The 23,062-nt window shown below is 50.4% G+C and overlaps 7 protein-coding genes across 7 annotated transcripts; 3 read left to right on the top strand and 4 right to left on the bottom strand.

The window, feature by feature from the left end:
- Positions 1-139: 139 nt before the first annotated feature.
- Positions 140-1,358, bottom strand: EPUS_08074 (uncharacterized protein; the record flags this gene model as incomplete). The annotated part of the gene is made up of 4 exons (XM_007807249.1): positions 140-513; positions 572-872; positions 925-1,111; positions 1,165-1,358. 4 exons carry the CDS (start codon positions 1,356-1,358, stop codon positions 140-142), a joined length of 1,056 nt encoding a protein of 351 aa, XP_007805440.1.
- A 1,021-nt stretch (positions 1,359-2,379) lies between these two features.
- On the bottom strand, positions 2,380-4,363 carry EPUS_08075 (uncharacterized protein; the record flags this gene model as incomplete). The annotated part of the gene is made up of 3 exons (XM_007807250.1): positions 2,380-3,946; positions 3,995-4,079; positions 4,168-4,363. 3 exons carry the CDS (start codon positions 4,361-4,363, stop codon positions 2,380-2,382), a joined length of 1,848 nt encoding a protein of 615 aa, XP_007805441.1.
- A 451-nt stretch (positions 4,364-4,814) lies between these two features.
- Positions 4,815-5,900, top strand: EPUS_08076 (uncharacterized protein; the record flags this gene model as incomplete). Its single annotated transcript, XM_007807251.1, has 1 exon — positions 4,815-5,900. The coding sequence occupies one exon, from the start codon at positions 4,815-4,817 to the stop codon at positions 5,898-5,900; it is 1,086 nt and encodes a 361-aa protein (XP_007805442.1).
- Positions 5,901-6,183: 283 nt separating this feature from the next.
- EPUS_08077 (ATP-dependent DNA helicase II subunit 2) lies at positions 6,184-8,662 on the bottom strand (the record flags this gene model as incomplete). Its single annotated transcript, XM_007807252.1, has 7 exons — positions 6,184-6,671; positions 6,725-7,328; positions 7,377-8,149; positions 8,197-8,264; positions 8,317-8,383; positions 8,430-8,484; positions 8,534-8,662. 7 exons carry the CDS (start codon positions 8,660-8,662, stop codon positions 6,184-6,186), a joined length of 2,184 nt encoding a protein of 727 aa, XP_007805443.1.
- Positions 8,663-9,026: 364 nt separating this feature from the next.
- EPUS_08078 (uncharacterized protein) lies at positions 9,027-9,698 on the top strand (the record flags this gene model as incomplete). Its single annotated transcript, XM_007807253.1, has 3 exons — positions 9,027-9,076; positions 9,132-9,469; positions 9,532-9,698. The coding sequence occupies 3 exons, from the start codon at positions 9,027-9,029 to the stop codon at positions 9,696-9,698; spliced, it is 555 nt and encodes a 184-aa protein (XP_007805444.1).
- A 3,783-nt stretch (positions 9,699-13,481) lies between these two features.
- Positions 13,482-17,507, top strand: EPUS_08079 (uncharacterized protein; the record flags this gene model as incomplete). The annotated part of the gene is made up of 5 exons (XM_007807254.1): positions 13,482-13,682; positions 13,734-13,895; positions 13,975-14,568; positions 14,636-14,646; positions 14,702-17,507. 5 exons carry the CDS (start codon positions 13,482-13,484, stop codon positions 17,505-17,507), a joined length of 3,774 nt encoding a protein of 1,257 aa, XP_007805445.1.
- A 1,315-nt stretch (positions 17,508-18,822) lies between these two features.
- Positions 18,823-19,215, bottom strand: EPUS_08080 (uncharacterized protein; the record flags this gene model as incomplete). Its single annotated transcript, XM_007807255.1, has 1 exon — positions 18,823-19,215. The coding sequence occupies one exon, from the start codon at positions 19,213-19,215 to the stop codon at positions 18,823-18,825; it is 393 nt and encodes a 130-aa protein (XP_007805446.1).
- Between the last annotated feature and the right edge of the window lie 3,847 nt (positions 19,216-23,062).

Consider the following 23,062-nt stretch of genomic DNA (forward strand, 5'->3'; position numbering starts at 1 on the left):
TTCATATTACGTACGCTCACCACGCTAAAGATGTGAGACATGTAGTGACAATTGGTGGCAAGTGTTACGAACGTGATAAAGCCTCTGCCTGAAATCATCCCACACGAAAGTTTTTCTATCTCGTTGAATACCGGATTGTTCAATTTTGCGTGGTCTGGACACGGGTAGAGTTTGGAGATTCAGCCCTATCGCCCAGAATTGGCGAGGCCGCGCTTGCTCGATCCTCTGACACATGGGAGAGGACCCTCAAGGTGGGATCACCATGACTGATAGATGGACGCCGGAGTTCCTCCTCAGGTTTATAAACGTTGGCTTCGAGGTCGTCAAAGTCCTGACCCGGATTTGCAGTCTCGTACTCGCAGGACTTGATGAACCAGAAGAATCCTGCTGCAAGCAGGGCTCCCAGAATCGGTCCTACCCAGTAGACCCAATGTTCGCTGGGAAACGATCGGTTTGCCACGCACGGTCCAAAGCTTCTGGCAGGGTTGAGAGATCCGCCAGTATAGTATACTCCTGTGTCAGGTCAGCTTCCACTGAATCAGAAATGGCGTAGGAGCGACCACAAACGAACCTGCTAACTCAGCAATGAAAAGGGACAGCCCGATACCAATTGGTGCGATGAATGTGCTTTTGTGCTTTTCCGCCGCGAGCATAATGATTGTGAAAACAAGTTGTGCAGTCAGAAACATCTCGATAAACACCCCTTGGGCGAGGTTCGTTCCTCCGCTCAAGCTCGTAGTTACGGCTAGAGGACCGGGAAAAAGCGCGGCAATAACGCCAGCCGATGCCATAGCTCCTAACATTTGTGCAATGAAGACAAAACCACCTCGTGCAAAGGGCACTGCACCAATCAGGCAAAGTGCAAGTGTAACCTGTCATACATCAGCATGTGAAGCCCCCTCGATGCTAGTCGATCTGGCATACAGCAGGGTTGAACAAGCCACCCGATATTCTGTAGAAGACCCATGCATTGACAGCTAGCGAAAAGCCAAAACAGAGACTGATGTACATAAGCTGTGAAGGATCGGGGCCTTGAGGAAGGTCTGTGCTCTGGGAGCCGGTTGTGGTTTGAGGTGTGTTGGCCACCTGGGTACCAGCGAAGGCAATGAACCTATGAGCATTGAGTCAGAAGATGGGCCTCCCTTGGGCTCTGAAAGCACTTACAAAAAGAGAAACGTCCCAATGAACTCGCCCACCATGGCAATGAAGTGGTTGCGGACATTATCAGGAAGTCGCTTGAAGAAGGGGAGAGGTTTAGGTCCAGCCATGTCTTTCGAGTTCACTGAGGCCGATTCAGTTTTCTTGCGAGAAGGGAAGAGCCCTGGGAGAAAGCCTCCTTTGGCTTGAAGGTTCTCCATCGTTCACTATAAGCAAGAGCGTCCTGCTGGGCGTAGCTTCCAAGCTTCTAAACTTCCGATGTCAACGGCTGCAGTGTAAGTTTCTCGTAAATGTTAATCCAGGATACACACTCTCGGTGCAGAGACCATGCACGTTTTATTTCAGACCTTGGATAACCCAGGTAGCTGCTGCAGTTCGAAAACATTGGTAGAACAGCATCGTACGGAAGACGATACAACAGAATCGAAGAAGTACGAGAATGACGGCATAGGCGATCTGGGAGGTCTGGCCCCAACAGCCACCACCAACCACTGATGCCAAAGGCGTTCATGCCTGTGGCTCCTTAATGAAGATCATCACTGTTAGTAGTCTCTAGTGGTGGTGGCCCGGAAGGCAGATTCGTAAAGGTTTCGCATATAAGACAAATGCGACTAATCCAGAGATAGTGCATTGCTTGAGCATCCTTACTATGTACACCTACTGTGGTGGAGCAATCGAGTTAGTGCAGAGGGGCAGGGTGGACGTGGCGTCCAGAATGCACAGATTGTGGTTTGCTGGCGGGGTCAATCGAGATATGCAGCAGCCAATGGAGTCTAAGCCCATCAGATGCTGTTGGTAGTCTGCATATGATGGCGTCTCTGCAGCGATCCAATATGGTGGGTGGAAATATCGATGGATTCGCCGTGCCGATGTAACACCACCTCAACCACTCCATACATACTGCTGCTTAAGATGCTTCTCTACCATGGAATCTGCATCTAGCTAAAGTAGGAGCTCTTACAGTGCTGAGGATGGCAAATGGGAGCATGGGGCAGCACTGCTGCACATTCTGCGTGCAAGCTCCGCTCACCATGTCCGCTCGAGCTCAACGGTCCCACTTCGTGGACAAGTAGCTACCAGCTCATTCGCTGCCAATCACTTGTACGTTCCATCCGAACGCAGCGCTCAGCATCGCATCAAAGACCTTACGCTGCATAGGATGCTCAAATACCAAGGGAGACCTGGTTCGTAAATCGTTCGGCTCCGAGATAGACCCTCTCTCTAACATCCCAGCGCCGTTTGAACACTTTGCGCCTCCTTCAACCACCCTTCTATCCTCTCTGCAGTGTCACCGACCAGCCTCTCGTACGTTTGTCCTTCAGGGTTGAACAAGGTTGTGTGCGCGACCACCTCATCCACACCTTCCATGTACACCCGTATCCAAGTGGGATCCCTCACTCCTGTCCTGCGATCTTTTGGTGGCAGCGTACAAAACTTCCTGTCTCGCTGCTTCCTTACTTTGTGTAGATCACCTTCAGTACTAGCGCCAGTCCTACGCTCTTCGGCGTCCCGAGCCAGATGTTTCTCGTAGACCTCTGGGTTGAGCGTTGCCGATCGCTTAAGGTTTTGACGCTCTTCAACAGCCTGATTCGCTGCTACTGCCTTGGCGAGCTTGTCGGCCTCCTTTTTGGCAGCTTTATCCCGCTTCTTGACGAGCTTCTCACGGTCGTTGATGCTTTTCTCCCGGTCCTTCTTAGCACGTTCGTATGCTTTGACCAGTCGGGCATGGTCTTTTTGTGCAATCTTGAGATGATCTGGGTCTGTGTACTTGGAGGAATTGAAGGCTGGTGGACGTTGCGGCAGGGGAGGAATGGAGGGAAGACCATCGTCCTCTCCGGGGTGTTCGGCTACAGGATGACGCGAAGGGCTCTCAGCCTGTTCTTGGCCGATAAGCTGGTGTAGCTTGGGGCTTTCAGAGTCAGAACCCCTACTTTCAGAGGCAAGCGTAGTTTGAGGAGGTTGATCGCCTTCCTCATTATCCGACATAGGCTTGGGATCCATGTCTTCCAGAGTTTTCTGGATTATACCACCATCCACCCGATGCTCCTCAACCGACAGTCGCGGGGTAGACGGCGTGGCGGTGCCACTCTTCATCCCGACTAACTGACCGTCCACGTGTAAGGTCATATCCTTTAACTCTGTTGCTGGAGGCTCGACGGGGACTTTTGGTGGTTTCAGGCGCCCAGTGCTTGCAGAGTAGTAATTGACAAACCGTACTCGGCGTAGGAGCCGACCCTGCGAATCTCTCCTCTGGGCCAGCTCATCGACATCCTCCAAGGATCGTACTGCATTGTACCTTCTCTTCAAACCAGGATAGTCTGCCATGCAGCCGCCAAACTCAAAGTGCGATGTCACGTATTCTTTCGTTGCTTTGGTTAGCCCATCTGAATGCTTGTTGATGAAGTATAGGGCCTTTTCGAGACCATTGCGTTGCACGGTCCGCACGTCGTTAGGAAATGCGGGATTGTAGTTAGGATCGTCCGGTATCTGGCTAAGGATGCTTGATGCGAGCGAGCCGGCAGGGCTCAACAGGCTGCCAGTCCCTGATATAGACGAAGCTGTGGTATCGTTCTGTGGTATCCTGTCGGCGATACCTGTGCCAATCACTCCTGGGTGCATGCCAAGAAAAGGGGTATCGAAAGCTATGATGCCTAGAATCCGATGCAGGCGTGCATCTGGACCTTTTGGTGAGTATGGTTGTAACAGTGCAACTTCAGCAGCGAGTATTCCGCCCAAGCTGTGGCCGAGAAGGACAACATCTGTGTCAGGAGACTCATGAGGAGTCAGCCTACCACGGATTAGCTGTTTCTCTGTCCACAAAGTACCTCACACGAACCAATTGCTGAAGTCATCTCGAGCATGCTCGATGGGTTTTCGTGACTTATATCGGGGATATATCTTTGAATGCACCACGTGTGAATCTGAAAGAGTGACCGTAAGTACATTATGGACATGTGCCGGAAAACTTTTGAAGCTGCTTTCATTTCCCATGAAGCCATGTATGTAAACCAGTAAAAGAGTCCGTCTGCTCGCTCCTGCTGACTCGATTGGCCGTAACGACTGCATAGACGAGGAGCGTGGATCCTGGCCGCTCCATTGTTGCTCGTATTCTGGAGGAAGGCCATATGGATGTGATTGATTTCGCAAGGGAGAGGTTGAGCGTGGTCGGTGGTTGGGCGTCAGATGGTTGGTTTCTCGTCGCCATGGTGGATGAGAAGGAAGTGAGTCCTGAGATCTTACCGAGGATGAAGACCTTCTACCCTCAGTAGATGGCAACGGGGATGAGGGCCTCGGTGGTAGTGGTGGCCTCGAGGACGACATGTTATAGGCTTCGGCCTTTGTTCAGACAACGACAGGACTGCACACTCGGAAGGCAGAGGGGCTCTAACATCGTCTCTTGACTGATACATTGTGAGCAGCGCATTTAGCAAGGGGATGTATAGGGCGCTAAGAATACGTTTGGTGGAGGAAATAGAGAGCTTGTTGGGGTCCTGCCAGGACTGCGTCACACCACTCTGTATTTCTTCCTGTAAGTTACTTACTCCGTACTCCGTACTGTAACGTAGATCACAGAACAAAACATGTGGCTCTCACTGTTCATTTTCTAAGCTGCAGCGGTCAGGTCCAATCTCTCTTCTCGATTCCGCTCTACTATAATGGCGCCACAAACAGAAATCTCTATACCCAATACGACTGTGTCAGATACATCTAAACCGTATACCATCTACAACATCAGCATCCGCCTTCCTTTGCGCTCCTTCACCGTCCAGAAACGCTATTCCGACTTTACATCGCTCCACGACTCACTCACCAGCCAGGTAGGCTCGGCTCCGCCAGCTACACTGCCTGCCAAGTCATGGTTCTCGCGCACTGTCTCCAATCCAGACTTCACAGAAGAGCGGCGAAGAGGCCTGGAGCACTACCTCCGAACAATCAACGGAAGTGACGACGCGAGATGGCGAAATACGAGTGCATGGAGAAGCTTTTTGAATCTGCCCGGCTCATTATCCGGCCAGATGGGCACAAAGGCCGGGGATTTACACTCAGTTCTCTCTGGTCCCGGCGGTGCAGGGGCGCCAATCACTGATGCAGCTGTATGGTTGGATTGCCATAGGGACGTCAAAGCCCAGCTACATGATGCAAGGTTGCATTTAACAAGTCGAGATCAGGCATCATCGCCACAGAAGCAGCATGAAGCGAGTGCAGCGGCAAAAAGCTGTCTAGTCAAGGTTGCGGGTATGATCCATGCGCTGGAGGAAGGCTTGAAGAACATACAGCAGGATTCTGGTGGCTGGGAATCACAAAAGCTAGGTGACGGGGAGGTGAGACGGAGAAAAGATTTGATAGCCACCGCGAAGAAGGAGAAGGATGGCCTGGAAAACCTGTTGAATGCTATGGCAACGAAAAGCAAACTCGACAATGCTGTCGCAACATTGCATGATACGCAAAAGCTGATAGGCACAAGAACAAAGACGAGTGGAAGGGTCCTCGGAAAAGAAACGGCAGAGACCAGAGAGCTGGACAATACGGGTGTATTGCAATTGCAGAAGCAGAAAATGGCAGCCCAAGATCTGAATGTGGAAGAGCTGAGGAAGATTGTGCAGAGACAAAAAGAATTGGGAGTCGCAATAAATAACGAGCTTGAGGTCCAAAATGAGATGTTGAGAATGGTGGACGAGGATACAGATCGGGTGCAGGCAAAGATTGAGATTGCAAAGAAGCGGATCGGAAGAATCTCGTGATTGTTTATCGTACCCTTTCACAGTTGCTACATCGCCAGTTGTCGATCCTCGTACGGAAGATTAGGGACAGCGTCCACAAATTACAAGGGAGCTGCAAACCGTGGCGATGTTTATTGACTCCCAAATTGATGTCAACTCCTCCGACGGGAGGGCCAGCATTGTGTACGGTGCCACAGATTTATGTTGGATGCTGGCTTGAGTACCTTCACAGCATGGTGGTGTCAGATACATCGAACACGTATCTGGCGTCCGCCCTCTCGACCACAGGCAAAGATTCGAGACATCATTTCGCAGCATTGAACTCCTTCACTTCTTCCTCTGTCACATCAGAGACAGCCGACATTTTCTTGTCGATTAAACTCAGCCGATTCCTTCGAATGGACCACCACATCTCCCTTCGCTCTCCACCCAATTCTTCTGCCATAATTTTCATCTTGAGTCCACGCAATATATCATTATAGAGCACGGGCTCCTCCAGTTCTGTCAACTCGGAGCGCATCACACCCAATTCTTCTAGAACGCGATCGTAATTGCTGTTCCCAAAGCTGTCCTTGATCTGGTTTTCAATGATTGCCGCCATCTGCTTGACAGCGTCCTTAATGTCTTCAATGTCTTCAGCTCGAGCGAGCGTTTGCTTAAATTCCGGTATTGAGTTCTCGGAGGAGATTTTGGCGCGTTTTGGCTGTTGACGGAAGAGGTCATCGACATTGAGGCCTGACAGAGGCTTATCGGCTTCGCGGTTGCGCTTTCTGCCTTTGACCTTTGGTGGAACTAGGTAGCCAGATACGTTAGCTAGTTCCATAACGGAAGAAAATGCAGAATACCTTTCTTTACATCTGCAGCCTTGATTAGTCTTTGCAGTGCGGGCTTGGCCTCTCGCTGCAGCTCTTCAGGCTGCTCAGAATACTTCAGTAACACCTCAGGAACAGGTGGTACAGGCTCCATGGGTCGAACAGCACGCCAGCGTTTTGCCTGCTCAATTCTGTGCAAGACGGGAGAAAATACATCTTCCAGTGCCATGTATTCTCCTGCTTCACCTTCGTCGTTTCTGTCAAAGTGAGAGATGTCCATCTTGTCCACGAAGTCGCTCATGGCCTGTGAAAGATCCTTGGTAGGAAGATTTCGATGCTGTGTAACCACCTTGCCAGAGACTGTGACAATCTTATCGATTGGTGGGAAGCGGTATGAGCGGACATCTTCGCTGAAAGGGAGTTGATTCTCGATCAGGCATTCGTAGTCCTTCTCGACCGAGGGTGAGAGGAGGATAAGAAGTGGATCAGAGCCGTCTTTCTTGACGACTCTGGCTACGGCGTAAGCATCAAGCTCAAAGAGAGCATGAATCAAGGACGACAGGGCTATCACCGCTTTGTCATTGGTCTTCTGGGCAATAACTATGTTTGAGGTTCCCATGGCCATGTATCGTTCGTACTGGAAATTGTTAGCTGAGAGTCCATACGGAGTTCTTCGTATGTGTACTTTATCCTTTGGCACAAATCCAACAATCTCCATTGCAGCTTCAGATTCTAGCTTCGTAATGTTTTCATCGCTCTCACTAATGGGGACTACCGTGCGTCCATATTCGTAGCCCTTGGCCAAATCGTCCCTGGCGACATCCTTCTTTCCGCCAGGAGCATCGGCGTCGGCCACCGTGTAAGAATATGCACTTCGAACATTGGTCAGTGTGTTCCCGTTCCTCTGGATGGCTTCATCCTCCTCGCCGTCCGCCACCACTGTTCCTGTCGATTGTGTTGGCTCGCCACTATCAGACCTCAGAACAAAGGCACTAGCTGAAGGAGGCTTAGCGATCATGGTACGTGGAAAGCGCTCCACATCAATGCTGAGGGCGGTGTCGTATTCCTTTGGATCTCCTAGTGTCAATGTCCCTCGGTAAGAATGGACAGGTTTTATCGTCTTCAGTCGTGGGATGTCAAGCTCTTCCACAGCCTGAGCCATGGTGCCAAAAACGCCGTGGCACTTCTCGGTCAGATCCCGGAGAAATGCCTCATTTTTGGTTTTCTGTGGTGGTTTCTCCTCTTCCTTGAAGCCGTATTCAGGATCATCAAAATCAATACCAAGCACTACTAGCTCCATGTTATCGCCATTGATCTTTTTGATAATGTCATTCAGACTGTCTGGGTCGGAATCAATGTAGCCTTTGCCATCAGTCACAAGAACTATTCGTCTTCTATACTTGAGCTGTTTGCATTGCTTGATGATCATATGTATGGCCAAGACAATGGCGGAAACAGCTGTAAGAAGCATCAGCCCCAGTAGCCAGCAGGATGAGGAGCCCAACCGTCTCCTCGATCTGTTTTGCTAGGTTTGATGACCTCACGCAGTCTTCTCAGATCCGGCATCAGAATCCTGAACTAAAGATCAGCTGTCCACCAATCGGTTCCTTTGGTAGGCTGCACACTGAGATATAGGTTGAAACAGCGTAATGTGTGCATAGCTCTCGTCCTCCGCCAGCTCATTCTTCGTACCTGGATAATTAGTCCCAGAACAAAGAAGGGCTCCACCCTTCCATACCATCTGTTTTAAGGCCCAGGACTCCTATCAGCAACGTCTTTCGTCCCGTGGCCACCTGGAGAAGGGTCATCCATGTTCCGCACGTTGAGTCCATGATCTCGGACCATTGTAGTGATTTTGTCCCACACATATCGCATTGCCCAGTCGAAATCTGTCTCCTTTCGGCCCTGATGCTTTCTACCCATTGAACGCCCAACATCCACGATGTAGACAGTTGCTTCCTTATCCGCCATGGCTGAAGGGACCGATCCAAAAGCTCATTAAGCGTTATAGTAACAAAAGCCAGCGCAAAGCGACGCGGCGAAGGTCTTGAGTATCATGACGATTTACCTTTTGCTGCACCATATCAATTGTTGTTACGGGTGCCTACACCCTAATAGGCAGCACGTAACCGTAGTAATCTTTTAGCGGTGGGGCAAAATCGCGGATTAACGCGTCATCACGTGTGACTATAGATTAGATAAGATCACAGCTTCTTAATATCGTCATGGAAATCAACAACCATCCGTTGGTAGCAAGCTTCTCTTTACACGGACAATAAGCTCTCCCTGGGAAATAAAATTCAAGCTCCCGAAGTCTTGTACCTCTGTAACTATAATGCCAGACTTATCACTTTTAAAATCTCCCGCTCCATACCACTTGATAAGGTTAGTAGACTGCGCAGACGCGGCAAACTGACCGCCCCCTAACATTCGTCTGTAGCTATGGTACACTTCTGGGATCGCAAGTGTTTCAGTCTTTCATAGGTGGCATTGTAGCATATCGTGCTCTACCCCGGCCCCAATTCTCCTCGCTACAGCAGGCCATCTTTCCGGTCTACTTCTCCATGCAAGCCGCTCTCCCTGTTATCCTCGCATTGACATACCCCGGCGAACGAACCGCCATCGGTTCCCGGCCGTCAAGCTTATCCGGCGTTCTTGAACAGCAAAATCGGCTGCATGTATTGACGCCGTTGTTGACGATGCTCGTAACGAGTCTGGCCAACCTTATGGCTGTTGGGCCGGCGACTACTCGGATCATGAAGGAGAGGAAGCACCAAGGTAACTTTCTTCATCTTCCGTCTGGTATCTGTATGTTTCCTGCTTGGCTGACCAGCATGCAGAAACACGCGATGGTAAGAGAAGCTACGATGCTGGCCCACACAGCAAGGAGATGCAAATATTGAATCAACGATTTGGGAGAATGCATGGAGTCTCAAGTCTTCTAAATATGGCGGGAGGCCTAGCAACGGTCTGGTATGGAATGGTGCTGGCTGAGAGGCTGCAGTAAGCCGAGCGGCTTATCACGTTACAAGTCCCTTTCCATTCGAACCGGTATAAGCATGTTGGAGGGCTCTGGCGTACACGGAACATGCTCCTTCTTCGGAGAGGTAGTAGTTCGTGTACAGGCTATGATTCGCTTTGATTTACCTGTGCATCAAAGGAAGTCCTTGCTGTCCTACCTGACAGTCTGGAGCTTCAAGCAAGATTTGCTAGCATGAAAATGGGTGGACATTTATCATATAGGCGGGGGGCGTCATGCCTTAAATAATATACATGACGATCTAAATGCATACTTCCATTTTATTCCATTAAAAATACTACGCATCCCACTTCCAGTGCTCCTGTTTCTTCCCCCAATACACATTGTGGATTAAGTCAGTTAAGGGAAACTACATCATCCTATACGTACATTGTTGACATAGAATTATCTTGTCTTCCGTAGCTGGGTCGATGTTGCGACAAAACGTACCAGAGCCCAGGTCTGACAAGCCGCATCATTTTGGAAGGTATATTGACTGGCAGCGCTTGTACAGGCTCGGCCAGCAGCAGCGAGCCAACGACTTCCCCCTAGTCAACGCCCTTGATGAAGATTGTGTCGTCGACCCCTCTTGATCAATCGCCACCACCAGCGTCTTCGACAACACCAAGGCAATTCCAGCCATCAAGCCAACTGGCACCATTCAAGCAGTCGACATAATTAAATGAAACAGACCAGCGTAGAAGCACCCAGCCCAACACGAATGCGACCGCTACAGAAAATCGACATGGTTCCCAGCCGCCACCACCTATAGGGCCTCACGCAGCTCTGGACCTCACAGTAACGGAGTTTGCTGACGGTGGTGTCCTTCGTTTGCGTCATTGCCAGGCTCCGATGCGCAGTTGCTCCATGCCGCTCCAGCCCAGTCCTAAGTTAAGAGTTCTCCAACTACCATCTCTGTTAGGCTCGCAGCTAGGAGCTGAGATTTTACCATATCAAGGATCTGCCGGACCCAAGAGATGGAGAGCTGGGTCTCGTGTCCATGGATTTGGCCTCGTGGATCCCTCGACATCAAGTGCCAGACTTAGACGCCGTGATTCGAAATCTATCTTATCGTTTCTCCTTTACACGCAACGGTAAGTCTTGGGACCAGATATATCTTTCAAAACTGTTCAATGCTCGACTTATATCAGATGCTCAGATGGTTGCTGCGAATAGACAGCAAAACGGGAGTCTCAACATGTGTTTCGTTGGAGGTTACCCTAATTGTCGAAGAATGGGAATGACTGTGACATGTCCTAGACTTAGACTATGCATTAGCGCGACATATAGAAACGACCCTTGACAATGTCTTATCTCAAGCGTGGAGGAGCTGAAAGCCGAAGTGGCTAGGTCAGGAAGCTCAGATCGCGGATCTTTCTTGTGCAAGGCCAAGATAGCTGTGAATTCACGTGTCCTGCCTCTGTAAACCTGCGGAAAATCATGGTTATGCCCTTTTCGACGCACGGGTTGCTATAGCTCTTAACCTCAAACTCCACCGGTTCCCAGAACGAATATACGTACATATTCTACAAGAAGGAGACTGGCTACCTGCTATATCTTTGCGGAGACTCCGGGCGCCAAACACGAGTCTGGTAATAAAAAGCTTCCGTAAAAGGATTCTCCTCAGGTAGTGGTCACAAGGAAGGATAAGGATGCTCTGCTGGCAGAATAACAAGATGCCTTTGGCAGGCTCGGGACGACTTGATTCCCAAGCATGCACTCCACGATGGTGTTCGTGCTTCTTCTTTCAACGTATGAAACTACTTAGGAAAGGTTATGTCGAACGATAACTATGTTCCTTTCTAGGTCACTGATAAGACTGGTTTGATGTTGGAACGTACAGGGCTTCTTCCATAAAAGCCTTGTCGGGATACACTCCATGTAGACGAACTGTAGTTACAGTGGCTTGGTATGATTCGGGCAGAGTAGCTAGTTGCGATTGGTTTCAAATCGAATACTTAGCCGGATAGATCAGCATTCGCGAGAATTTGGAGGCGGCGTGAGTATGGAATGCATAAGCTGGTCACTACGGAGGGAAGAGTGCAGCAGTAATTTCACCAGGGTATATGCAGTGGTTAGATGAATCTCGTACTCCGCTCTTGTTTAGTAACTTAATGGAAGAACTTCTTTCGTGGTGGAGGATAAACCTCCGGGCCGTGCAAAGGGGTCGCCCGAGCCTTGGCGCGCTTGCTGATTGGCGAGTACGGAGTAGTAACTTAGTATTTCCGTCTGAACTTTTACATTCCACACACAACCTACCACCATACCAATCGAGTCTACCAACCAGGTACATGCTGATCGTATACCCCGCAGGCTGAGCATTGTGATGGAGCTGTTTTTGCTTGCGCGGTTTTGGCCAATGCAAATGTGGGCGAGTCAACTTCTCGCTCCGTGGAAGAAGAGACCACTACCAGACCGCGCAGCAGAGAAATGTTGTAGGTCCACCATAAGAGTTCGACATGCGAAGGCAATGTGAGTACATGGGGTATCTGTCGGGATGGGCTGTATATCAGCTCAAACGCCGCAATCTAACCCATGGTGTATCGGGTAATATAACTCTCGATGTTGTGTTCATCGCCTGTATTGCCGACAGCTGCCCGTGATGCCACCCAAATATCCAGCTTGATCATGCTTGAACTGACCCTTTTCCTGCTGCGAGGTGTCTGTAAGCTTGCTTTGGCTTTTGGTGCGGGACAATCGAATGAGTTTAGGAGCCATCCTCTCCTCAGGCATGAGCACTGTGGTGTGCTCTTTGGAAGGCCTTGATCCTTCCAGGCCAGAGCAGAAGGATTCATCGAGCATGGTCATGCACACAGCTGCTTTCGATGCCTGGTGTTCTATAGCTCACTGGCTTCGTCGTTTGAGCGCGCTGCGAGACCTCGTTTGACAAAGATTGGGAGATTCTGGCCGGATGGACTTGGTGAAGTCTGCCTGGCGAAATTGCGCAGGCGCAGCTGAAGCTTGGTCAATCATTCCTGCAGCCAAGTTCCAGCGTCGATGATCCAAGCATCTTGATCAGAGATCAACCAGCATATCACGCCAAGGTTGGCTGCGATGTGCGCTCAAACCCCTCCCGAGAGAAGCTTCACGGCGGAATCCTCCTGAACTTGTCGAGTATGGCGGATAGACTGACTAACCCAACAAAGGACTTTCCGCTTCAGTCTCTTACACGGAGCAAAAGCAAAGCGCAATGCTTCTTCATTGTGCCTCCTTCCAGGACAATAGAGAAGTAACGGCTTTGTTTGCTGTTGATTGTGGGACAAGACACCAGGTAATCATACAGAACACAATCGAAGCTATTGTCCTTTTTCACCCACGCTATTCAGCACCACAAACACATGCTGAATACTCGTGCCACAAGTGTTTCCTCAGACAGCGCCAAGCCCTTCCAGGCAATAACATCTACTCCTTCGCACTTTCAATATTCTGCACAATAAATCCTCTACTTTACTGAATACTTATTGTTCTACACGTTCACCGATCTGACAACAGGCACAGCGGCGAAGCTACTTTATAAGCGCTACCGCCCTTTGCAACATCATCTTCTCTCCATCAACCTTTCCAACCAAAACTCTATCTTCACAGTACGACTGCAGTGACCAACGTGACTTGTCAAGGCCACTTCACCTCGGAATTCCTCAACAACATCGTATCCTCCTCAACCCTTTCCAAAGGATCCGCATCTTGTCAGCACGAGTGTAACGACGCTTGCTATCCTCCAAGACAACTGTTTCGCTTTGCTTAATCAAGTCTCGTCTTGACCTCACCAAGATGTTCTCCCCTGCAGCACCGTTTCATTTTCTGCTCGGTACACTACTAAGAACGCTTGAAGAGATCGAAGACATTCTCACCGGCCGGTACTTCTTCGACGATGGCATGTCATACTGGGAAAAGTTGATGGCCAGTATCAGCAAAATGCCGGGAATGATAGGGAATGGAGCCAAAGCCAGAAGCACAACATCCACAATCTATGTAGGCCACTCCCCCATCCAAGAATCCCAGCCATATACTAATCTGACACAGTACTACACTCCAACCTCGCTCAGCATGTCGTCAACGACGCTCAGCCCAACCAGGGTCCGACCAGTCATCACTGCCATTCCTTCCACCGATCACCAAGCGCCTGTGAACTATTTGCATATGGAAAAAGTACTTGTGCAACCACTACCACCCTCCGGAACCTTCGTTCGAGAACATGCGCTATTTAGCAGGCACACTTATCCTTTTTGCGTTGCTAGGGTGGCTAGTCATCCATACCTGCAAGCTCGCATACAATCTCTTCCTTGCCACAAGCACTAAACCTCAGCAAGTTCCACCAGTGCACGAGACGTCTCAGATTTCTGCTAAGCAAGAGAACCTGGAACATCTACTTGGCCAAAGCCGACGTGAAGTCAAGAAGATTCGACATTCTCTAACTCAAATGAACAGAAGACAGAACTTGCAGGCTCGGGACTGGGCTTCTCTGTATAACCGACAGGAGAAGGCGCATGGTGAACAGTTCCAGTGGGTGCAAGGTGCCCTTGTCCGGCAGATAGAGGAAGTGAACAAACGATGCACGAAATTGGCCAAGGAAGTGGATGATCACATCACTCTTTCTGAAGACAACATCCAAACTATGCTCGAACTCGAATACCCCAAACTCAATCGTTTTGCCACTGTAACCACGAAAATGCGTGCTGACAACAGGAAGAAATATTGGCAAGAATCAGACATCATTTACGGCTATTCTCCAGTTGCTCAACAGAAGCCAGACGAGATCAAAAAGCCTGCAGCCATACCGGCAATCGTTGTGCACCCTCCTGCAGTCGAACCGACTCCTGTTGTTCAAGAACCGACTCCTGTTGTTGTTGTTGAAGAAGTAACTCCTGTCGTTGAAGAACCGACTCCTGTTGTTGTTGTTCAATTACCAACTCCTGTTGTTGAAGAACCGACTCCTGTTATTGTTCAAGAAGCAACTCCTGTTGTTGAAGAACCAACTCCTGTTGTTGAAGAACCAATGTTGTTGAAGAACCAATCCCTCCTGTTGTTGTTGAAGAACCAATCCCTGTTGTTGTTGAAGAACCAATCCCTGTTGTTGTTGAAGAACCAATCCCTGTTGTTGTTGAAGAACCAATCCCTGTTGTTGTTGAAGAACCAATCCCTGTTGTTGTTGAAGAACCAATCCCTGTTGTTGTTGAAGAACCAATCCCTGTTGTTGTTCAAGAAGCGACTCCTCTTGTTGTTGAAGAACCAATCCCTGTTGTTATTGAAGAAGCAACTCCTATTGTTGAAGAAGCGACCCCTATTATCGACGAAGCGCCGGTCACTGAACCACCAATCATCGAGGAGAACCCCATCACTGAGCCTCCTGTCGTCGATGAAGCGCCGGTGTTTGAACAACTTGTCATCGAAGAGGACCCCATCACTGAACCTCCTGTTGTCGATGAAGCGCCGGTGGCTGAGCCATTTATCATCGAAGAGACCGCCGCCACTGAACCTCCTGTTGTTGGCGATGCCCCTGTCGCCACAGCACCTACCGTGGAAGAGGCCGCCATACGCGAACCACCTCTTCTTTATAATGCGCCTGTTGCTGAGCCATCCGTGGTCCAAGAGGTCCCTGTCTTGGACGAGATTCCAGCTGAGGGCGCAAGAGATGGTTCGATTGTGCAGAGCTCGGTCGAGGCCGAAGACCCCATGGACGCCAGGGCACCCTCCCCTGCCCCCTCCCATCACTCTGCCGATTCATTAGACTCTCTTTTTGAGGGTCCTATACACGATGAGGAGATGCAAGAATCCCCTGGCGATGTGGCAGCGGAGGGCGTGCAAGCACCCTCTACAGACCTTGCCATGGAGGCACCCAACCTCCACGGCACACCTGGTTTGATACCGGTGCCTGCTGAAGACTCGCACATGCAAGATGCAGAAGTTCCACTTCTGCCAGTCTTCGCTCCTCCTCCTCCGCCAATCTTCACACCTCCTCCGCCGCCAGTCTTCACACCTCCTCCTCCTCCTCCGCCAGTCTTCGCACCTCCTCCTCCTCCACCAGTCTTTACACCTCCTCCCCCTTCCCCCTTCTTCACACCTCGTCCTCCTCAACCACCTACACCGACTGTGCAGCCAGCTAATGGCGGTCTCATACGTAAGAAAGCCGTGCCCAAAGGGCGCTTTTCACGAGCTCTCCCACCGTCGAGCTTGTTCAATTTCGCGGTGCCGTCACCTCCAGCAGCCATCCCATCCTTGCCGCCAGCACCCGTCTCGCCGTTACCACCGGCAAGTGGTGCATACAGTGGTACATCCATAACACAGACACCTCTAGTACCACCCCCTGTGCAACTTATACCTGGTTTGGGGATGCTTCCGCCACCACCGCCGCCACCGCAAGCCACTCCTCCGACATTACCACCACCAGTAGTGGCTCCATCGAGTCAGCCTTCGTCTTCAGAAAACGGGCCAGCCGGCAGCAGTAGCCAGCAGTCAAACCAATATGTTAGTACCCATTCCGCCCTAGCTAACCTTGCTAGAATGGTGAAAGATGCCAAGGCTGACAAAAAGCAGACGCAAGAAAGCTTGAATGGAGGTCGACTACCGATGACCCGGCCTGGGTGTAACCTAGCTGGATGCTGGGATGCCTCGATTCACCTCCACTCGGAAGAAGAGCTAGATGAATGTGAATGTGATGGCATGTGGCAGTGTGAGGGTTGTGAAGCTGCATTTGATACTACTCACGACTGTGTGGTAAAAGGAGTAAATGGCTGGTACTGGGAATGCTTCACCGAAGGCTGTGGTATTCGGTGGAAACATACACACCAAGAGGACGAGCAGGATACCGAGCCAGCCCCCGACCCTTGTGATCCAAACACGTTTGCAAACCATGGTGGTGATGACGAAAACGATGGAAATGGCCAAGGAGATGTCAAGGGGAAAGGGAAGCAGACCGCCGTGGACCCGGCTGCGCAACAAGGCACCCAGAAAGGGAAATACCAGCTCGACGAGATAGATCGGGCATTGCTAGACGAGAGATCGGACGATGAGTCGGAGTTGTCGGAAGCGCAAGACGTAGCCAATCCATTCGACGACGCCAAGGACAACTACCACCACTCAGATGGAGAAGATGGAGACAACGAGAATGACTACGACGACGACGACAACGACGAGGATGACAGTGACGATGATGACAGCTCCGTCAGCTCCGGCGAATACGAAAGACGCGAGCGCTTAGAGGCGGAGCGCAAGCGCCGAGAGCGGTATGAGTGGGAGCTCCACGTCGGTGGTAATCTGAAACTGAAACCGGATCCGGAGGTCGGCGATGAGGTAGATGAGGAGTTGTCGGAAGCGCAAGACGTAGCCAATCCATTCGACGACGCCAAGGACAACTACCACCACTCAGATGGAGAAGATGGAGACAACGAGAATGACTACGACGACGACGACAACGACGAGGATGACAGTGACGATGATGACAGCTCCGTCAGCTCCGGCGAATACGAAAGACGCGAGCGCTTAGAGGCGGAGCGCAAGCGCCGAGAGCGGTATGAGTGGGAGCTCCACGTCGGTGGTAATCTGAAACTGAAACCGGATCCGGAGGTCGGCGATGAGGTAGATGAGGAAGAAGAAGAAGAAGAAGAAGAAGAAGGTGAAGACAAAGAGATGCAGCAAGCTGAAGAAGATGATGATGAAGATGAGGTGTATGTGACGGCAGATGAGATCGATGACAGTGAGAAGAGCGCGATCGAGCAACTGTGCGGCCCTGTGGCGGCGCAGTTCAATGAGGAGGCGAGGGAGGCGAGGGAGGCGAGGGAGGCGAAGGGGTTTTTCTGATGACGATGCATGTCAATTGAGCGTCTCGATCTCGCGAGCGGTGGAGGAAATCTACATGACAGGGAGGAAGCACCAGCAGTCTTGCTTGGTTTTTGGGTTTGGGGCGGTGGAGGAAGTTTACATGACGAGGAAATACCAGCAGTTTTGCTTGGTTTGGGAAGGAAAATGAGGGCAAGACCGCTCGCCTTGAAGAGCAGGTCCAGGGAATCAATCAGTCAGTTTTTTGTGTCTTTATGGCGTTCAAGGAGTTCTTTTTACGGCGTGGAAAGGGAAGGGGAAAGGTTCCACATCCAGGTGATGCAGCGAACGAAAATCCGACCGCCCAGTCTAGTGGCGCGTCAAGGATAGGTAGCTCGTGGCTAAGTTGAGCCAGAGAATCCCAAGGATTTGCCTCTGCCACATCTGATGGTTTTTGCCCATGGTATGCTCTTGTGATCTGACATTCTTTTTTTCTTCTACTCGTGCCGTCCATGTCGGATTCCGAGTTCCGAAATGGGGGTGGGGTGGGTATGAATATACTCTGGTCTACGACGTAACCCCTTTCCCGTCTATGTGTGTAGGAGGGATAGGAAAAACAATTTTCTACGGAACGACGTTTGTACGGAATAGGTCACGATAGAGGAGCAGGGCTGTGGTAGTGAGTAGTAGCAGTAGTAGTAACCTCTTCTGTCGCTCGGGATGCGGTGCTGGTAGATGCTCAGGCAACGAGGTTTCTGTGTTTTAGACTCCATGCTCTATGCTCTGGTGGCAGAGGAGAGAGGATAAGTGAGGAAGGAGATGGGCATCCTTTCGTCTCTCTTACGGCCTACTAGTCTGAGGTCTGAGATGTAAGAGAGAGGGAGGGAGGGGTGATATCAGATGCTCTTCTTGGATGATGGGGGGGTGGAGGGTTTTGAAGGCGGGTTAGATGGGATGGAGCCCCGATGATCAGCGCCCCCTTTGGTCGGAGATATAAGAGAGCGAGTTCTGTATATTCTTCGTACGGCTACGGCGTCGATCGCGAGAAGGGGATATGAAGATGGTGTCATCCCGTCTCATAACGCCCCGGTGTGCTCCTATCCAAGAACAAAGACCTTCGCGGAGGTCTGTGTAGATACAGATCACGACGAGGAAAACGTGATAGCGCCCCCCCCCTTCTTGCCAAACTCCCAAGCAAGAACAGGCACCGAAATCACAGCATGCGACGAAAGGCTCTCTCCCGATTATCTCTCTCCCGCTCCCTCCCCTCCCTCGTCACCGCCGCTTAAATCTGCGGCCCGGATGATCAGCCTTCCCGTTAGATAAAGTTCCCTATTCCTGCCCTTCTTAAGGTTAATTAGCAAATAGGCAGTGCTTCCAGCTGCCAAGGCTGTAGAATCCTTTGGTGATGGGTTGGTATGCCGGATTCGAGATCGGGGTTATTGGCAGAGGTGGCGCTGGAGGGGGGGGATTGGGAGGAGGAGGAGGAGGAGGAGGCTTGCCAGGTGAAGTTGCCGGCGCCACCGCGGCCGGATTTGGTGTAGGGCCCCCAAGGGGAGATTTTGGAGGAGGGAGATGAGGCGTCCATGGACATGGACTTAGGCGAGGTGGGCGATGTGATAGGCGTGGCGCTGGGGGCGTATCGGTCCGGATCGTGGGTGGGTGAGATGGAGGAGGAATATGTGGAGACGAGGTAGTCGGACCAGGACTGGTTGGCTGTACTGCGCGTCTGGATGGAGGTTTGCGGCATTGGGGTCTACAGGCTTGAGATAGTCTTAGTGAAGGTTAGGGCACAAATCAGAGAGTTCCTAAGGCGGGCCTTAAACATCCACTCCAGGAAGGGGATTGAGCTGATTGTGCCTCAATTGGTTGACTGATGGATTACTCAGCAATATAAATGAGTGCCAAGAGGTGTTCAGGGGGTCGTCCCTTCAACGGCGATTGAGTACATATCTAGCCACGAGAATCACAAGCAGCCGCGGGAGAGGTTGCGAGAGTCATGAGAGGCTATGGAAGCTGTCGTGGCAGATGGTGGGAAGCCCTGGAAGTGGTAAATATGATTATGCCCTGTCTTGAATTTTCAACACTAAAAACACCAAAGAGTCTGTTCTATTATTTGAACTAGTCTAGATATTTTACTACAACAATTGGGTGTCAAATGGCCATCCTCTGCCCTGACTACAAGTTGGCCGGGTGGTACCAGCAGTAATATGCAAATGAAGTCGAGCTCACCGGCCAAGCACACAGGGGTGCAATTCAATGGCCGGAGTCGAAGAGCTCTGGTTTACACAGTTGCATACCCGAGCTATCTCAACAGACCCTATCCCAAAAGGAAGCAACAGCGATTTGGTTGTATAACACAAATACCAAGAATGCTCTAACATCTCGAAACGATAGTCAAGTAATTTGTGTGGCATGAGAGGGGGGAGTTGACGAAGTCCAAATCAACCCGGTGATGGTCAAAGGGCGACCACTCCAAAACATCGTTGACACACAAGTCTCGAGTACCTTACCAATACCTTTAGCAATTCGCTGGTTGTGTTCTGCTGCCGCTGGGGAGGCACCTGCCAACCTCTGTTAGAGCAGCAAAAGTCCAGCACCAATTTGAGAGCACAAATGCATGGGAGGGGCGTTGGGTTGCAGCCTTGCAGGAGACTCGTAGTTGCATTAGGCTTTGTTGTCCAACTAATCTTTGCCTCACCGATGTGATAGCATTCTTCGTATGATATTAACATCCTTTTCTTTCCTCAGAATCTTCCCTATCCAATGCCTCTTTCTTTCAAAGATCGCTTGCGCTTCCTCCAGTCACCAGGCATCTGATCTTGTCTATCATCCGCACGTCTCTGGATACGCCCGCTCCGTCGTGGCGTCTTTATTACACGGTAACTCTCCTCTCGCCCTGTCGTACGTCGCCTTTGCTTGCGTGAATGGCCTGAAGCTGGATGTGGTGGTGAAGGTGTTCGGTTGACTAAATTTTGCTTCTCGTCTTTTGCCTCTGATTCCTCAGCAGATTTAGCGGATAAGCCCGCAACGAGAACCGGTAGGATACCATTGATAAATCGCAAACGATCATTGGCAGTGTCGTTATTGAGGAAGCTCAAAAATGTGACGCGCTTGTCTTCGGGTAGGAGGAGGAGAGCGTCGATACATATTTTCTTTCCTGCGGCATTGGATTGCTCACGTAGTTGCGTATTTGCGGCGCTAGTCAGTGATGCGAGAGATGATTTGATCTGGTCGAGCTCGATCTTTGTTGGGAATGAAAATTCTGATAGATGGTGCGGCTGTTTGAGGCTCGTCTCGACTACGGCTTGGAGGTGAGAAAGGAAGTGTTGTTCATTTTCGATGTTCTGCAGGCGCAGGTCGTGATTGCGGCGGAGGCTGTCGACTACTGAGGAATGGTTTGGTCCCTGGCGCCGTCCTCTGCGACTTCGGTGTTGCAACTTCGGGCAAGAGATCTCACTGCGGAGGAAGCCCGTGCTATATTGCTCCAGAGTTTCTCTATAACGAACGCGGTAGACCGAGTGACTTATGGGCGCTCGGCATCACGATGCTCTTCGTCCTGGGGTTTATGCCGTTGCCAAATGGCTTCTGGAAAATCCAGGAAGTGCAAACGAAGGCCGAGGCGCTTGGGAAAATGGTAGAGTGGCTAGGGCAAATAAGGGAAACTCGAGCTCGTCTGCCAGAAAGAATGAAGCTGCTCTCCAGCATGCTCATGGAAGATGTAGGAAGTCGAGTCACAGCCGCTTCCTTGTGCGAAAGTTTAGTGGATGTCTGTGGTGGAAAGCTGTTACCATAAAGACAGGACTAAAGCCTCAGCTCTTTTCGCTTAGGGAGTTGACCAGAGTTGGCCACAAGTATTGGGTCCGGATAGAGGTCGCCGCGTCCTTTGGTTCAGCAATAGAGCAGGCACCACACAGATGGATTCTATGAGTCTTTCACAAACACTAGTCTTTGTCGCAAGCTGGAACCCGTTCAGCTATGGTGATCACTCGTACAGAGGAATGGGGCAAGATGACAGACAACTGAGTGGCGGCGTCAAGTTCTGACCGAAAAGGGCACAGGGCACGCAGGGTACAGAGAACCGTGTGAGAAGGGCCGGAGCTAGGTGCCGAAATCCTTGACAGTTCTCGCATCTTATGGTAAGATCAAATAACTAAAGTCATCTCTCTAATGTGTCTACACCGCCAAGCTCAAGTAATTAGCTGCAAACTGAACTGAAGTACTACGGTAGGAGGCATATTAAATGTAACCCTCCGCCCTAGTAAAATTGTTATTAACGACCTTCATACAGGTACCTTACCGCGCTTGTACGAATGACCTACCACTCTGGTGGTCCATCCACGGAGTTCAACGCGTTAAGCTTCCTCTGATTCTATCTCATTCTACAAATAACTACTCTAATCAATGGCAGCAAGATGCCAGGTAGTTATAAATGCTAATAGGATGCACACTCGATGTAAGATAGATAGTAGATTAGTCCCAATCGAGCGATTTTGTGGCGTTCTATCTTGGCGTTACAAGCTGCTACTAGGGCGGGGGTTACATTTAATATGCCTCTTACCGTATTACTAGTACAGTAGGTAAGCTTAAATCTGCGGCCCGGATGATCAGCCTTCCCGTTAGATAAAGTTCCCTATTCCTGCCCTTCTTAAGGTTAATTAGCAAATAGGCAGTGCTTCCAGCTGCCAAGGCTGTAGAATCCTGTCAAGCCGTACCCCTATCAAAGTTGAAACACCACTTTTTACAGTAGAAAACTAAATCTTGGCATGGCCTACTCCCTTTGAAACTCCTACCAGTTTTCCTCGTATCATATGAGAATAATCACGAAGTCCATCGTCCTTTCGCTGTCAATCTGCATGTGCATTGGGGCAGGAATCGCGCTGCTCTAGTATTGGGTGGGTGCGCTCCGGGAGCGAAAGGTGAGTGTTAGTGGCTGACAGGGCGAGGGAAGACCCGCTCATACTGGGGGACAACAGACCGTGGGGCACAGGTGAGAGCCGGGTGGCCCCACTGACATGTGGTGAAAGAGGCACCAATTGGCATAATACGAAATAAAGGGCTTAAGTTCGCTGATATTGGGCGGAAGGGTTCTACAGAAAGCTTTACTGTGAGCGTAAGTCGATTTGGCAAATCAGTGGGCGACCTTAGGTCGTATGGTTCCTTTTTTGATAGCATCAGACTTTTGTATTTGGTATTTTTGACTGTGCGAGACGCGGCTTGGTTCGCCCTTTGAGACTTTGATATTGAACTATGTCAACTTTGAAATGACTAACTTAGATGCCTGGGACCCTAACTGTCTTAGCTATCCAAGGCAGGCTGGCAATGGCGAGAGAAATTGGCCTGGAAATTACCTCAGCTGGTGATGTCTGATACCGAGACATTATCTTGATACTCAATTTCGTGAAAATCAGTAATCCGCCTCCAGGATTGGGAAGCTAATCTCAGTTTTTGGTCAAGCGCAGTTCCATGAATACGCTCATACTTGCTTCCATATTTTTCCATGCTTCGTATAAACGGCTAAGCCTACAAGGATGGCCGTCTGAATCGAATGAAACTGATATGGGAATGCCAATCAATCTGAAGCAATGAAAGGTTCT

This window comes from Endocarpon pusillum, assembly GCF_000464535.1.
Source record: "Endocarpon pusillum Z07020 unplaced genomic scaffold scaffold6762, whole genome shotgun sequence".
Lineage (NCBI taxonomy): Eukaryota > Fungi > Ascomycota > Eurotiomycetes > Verrucariales > Verrucariaceae > Endocarpon > Endocarpon pusillum.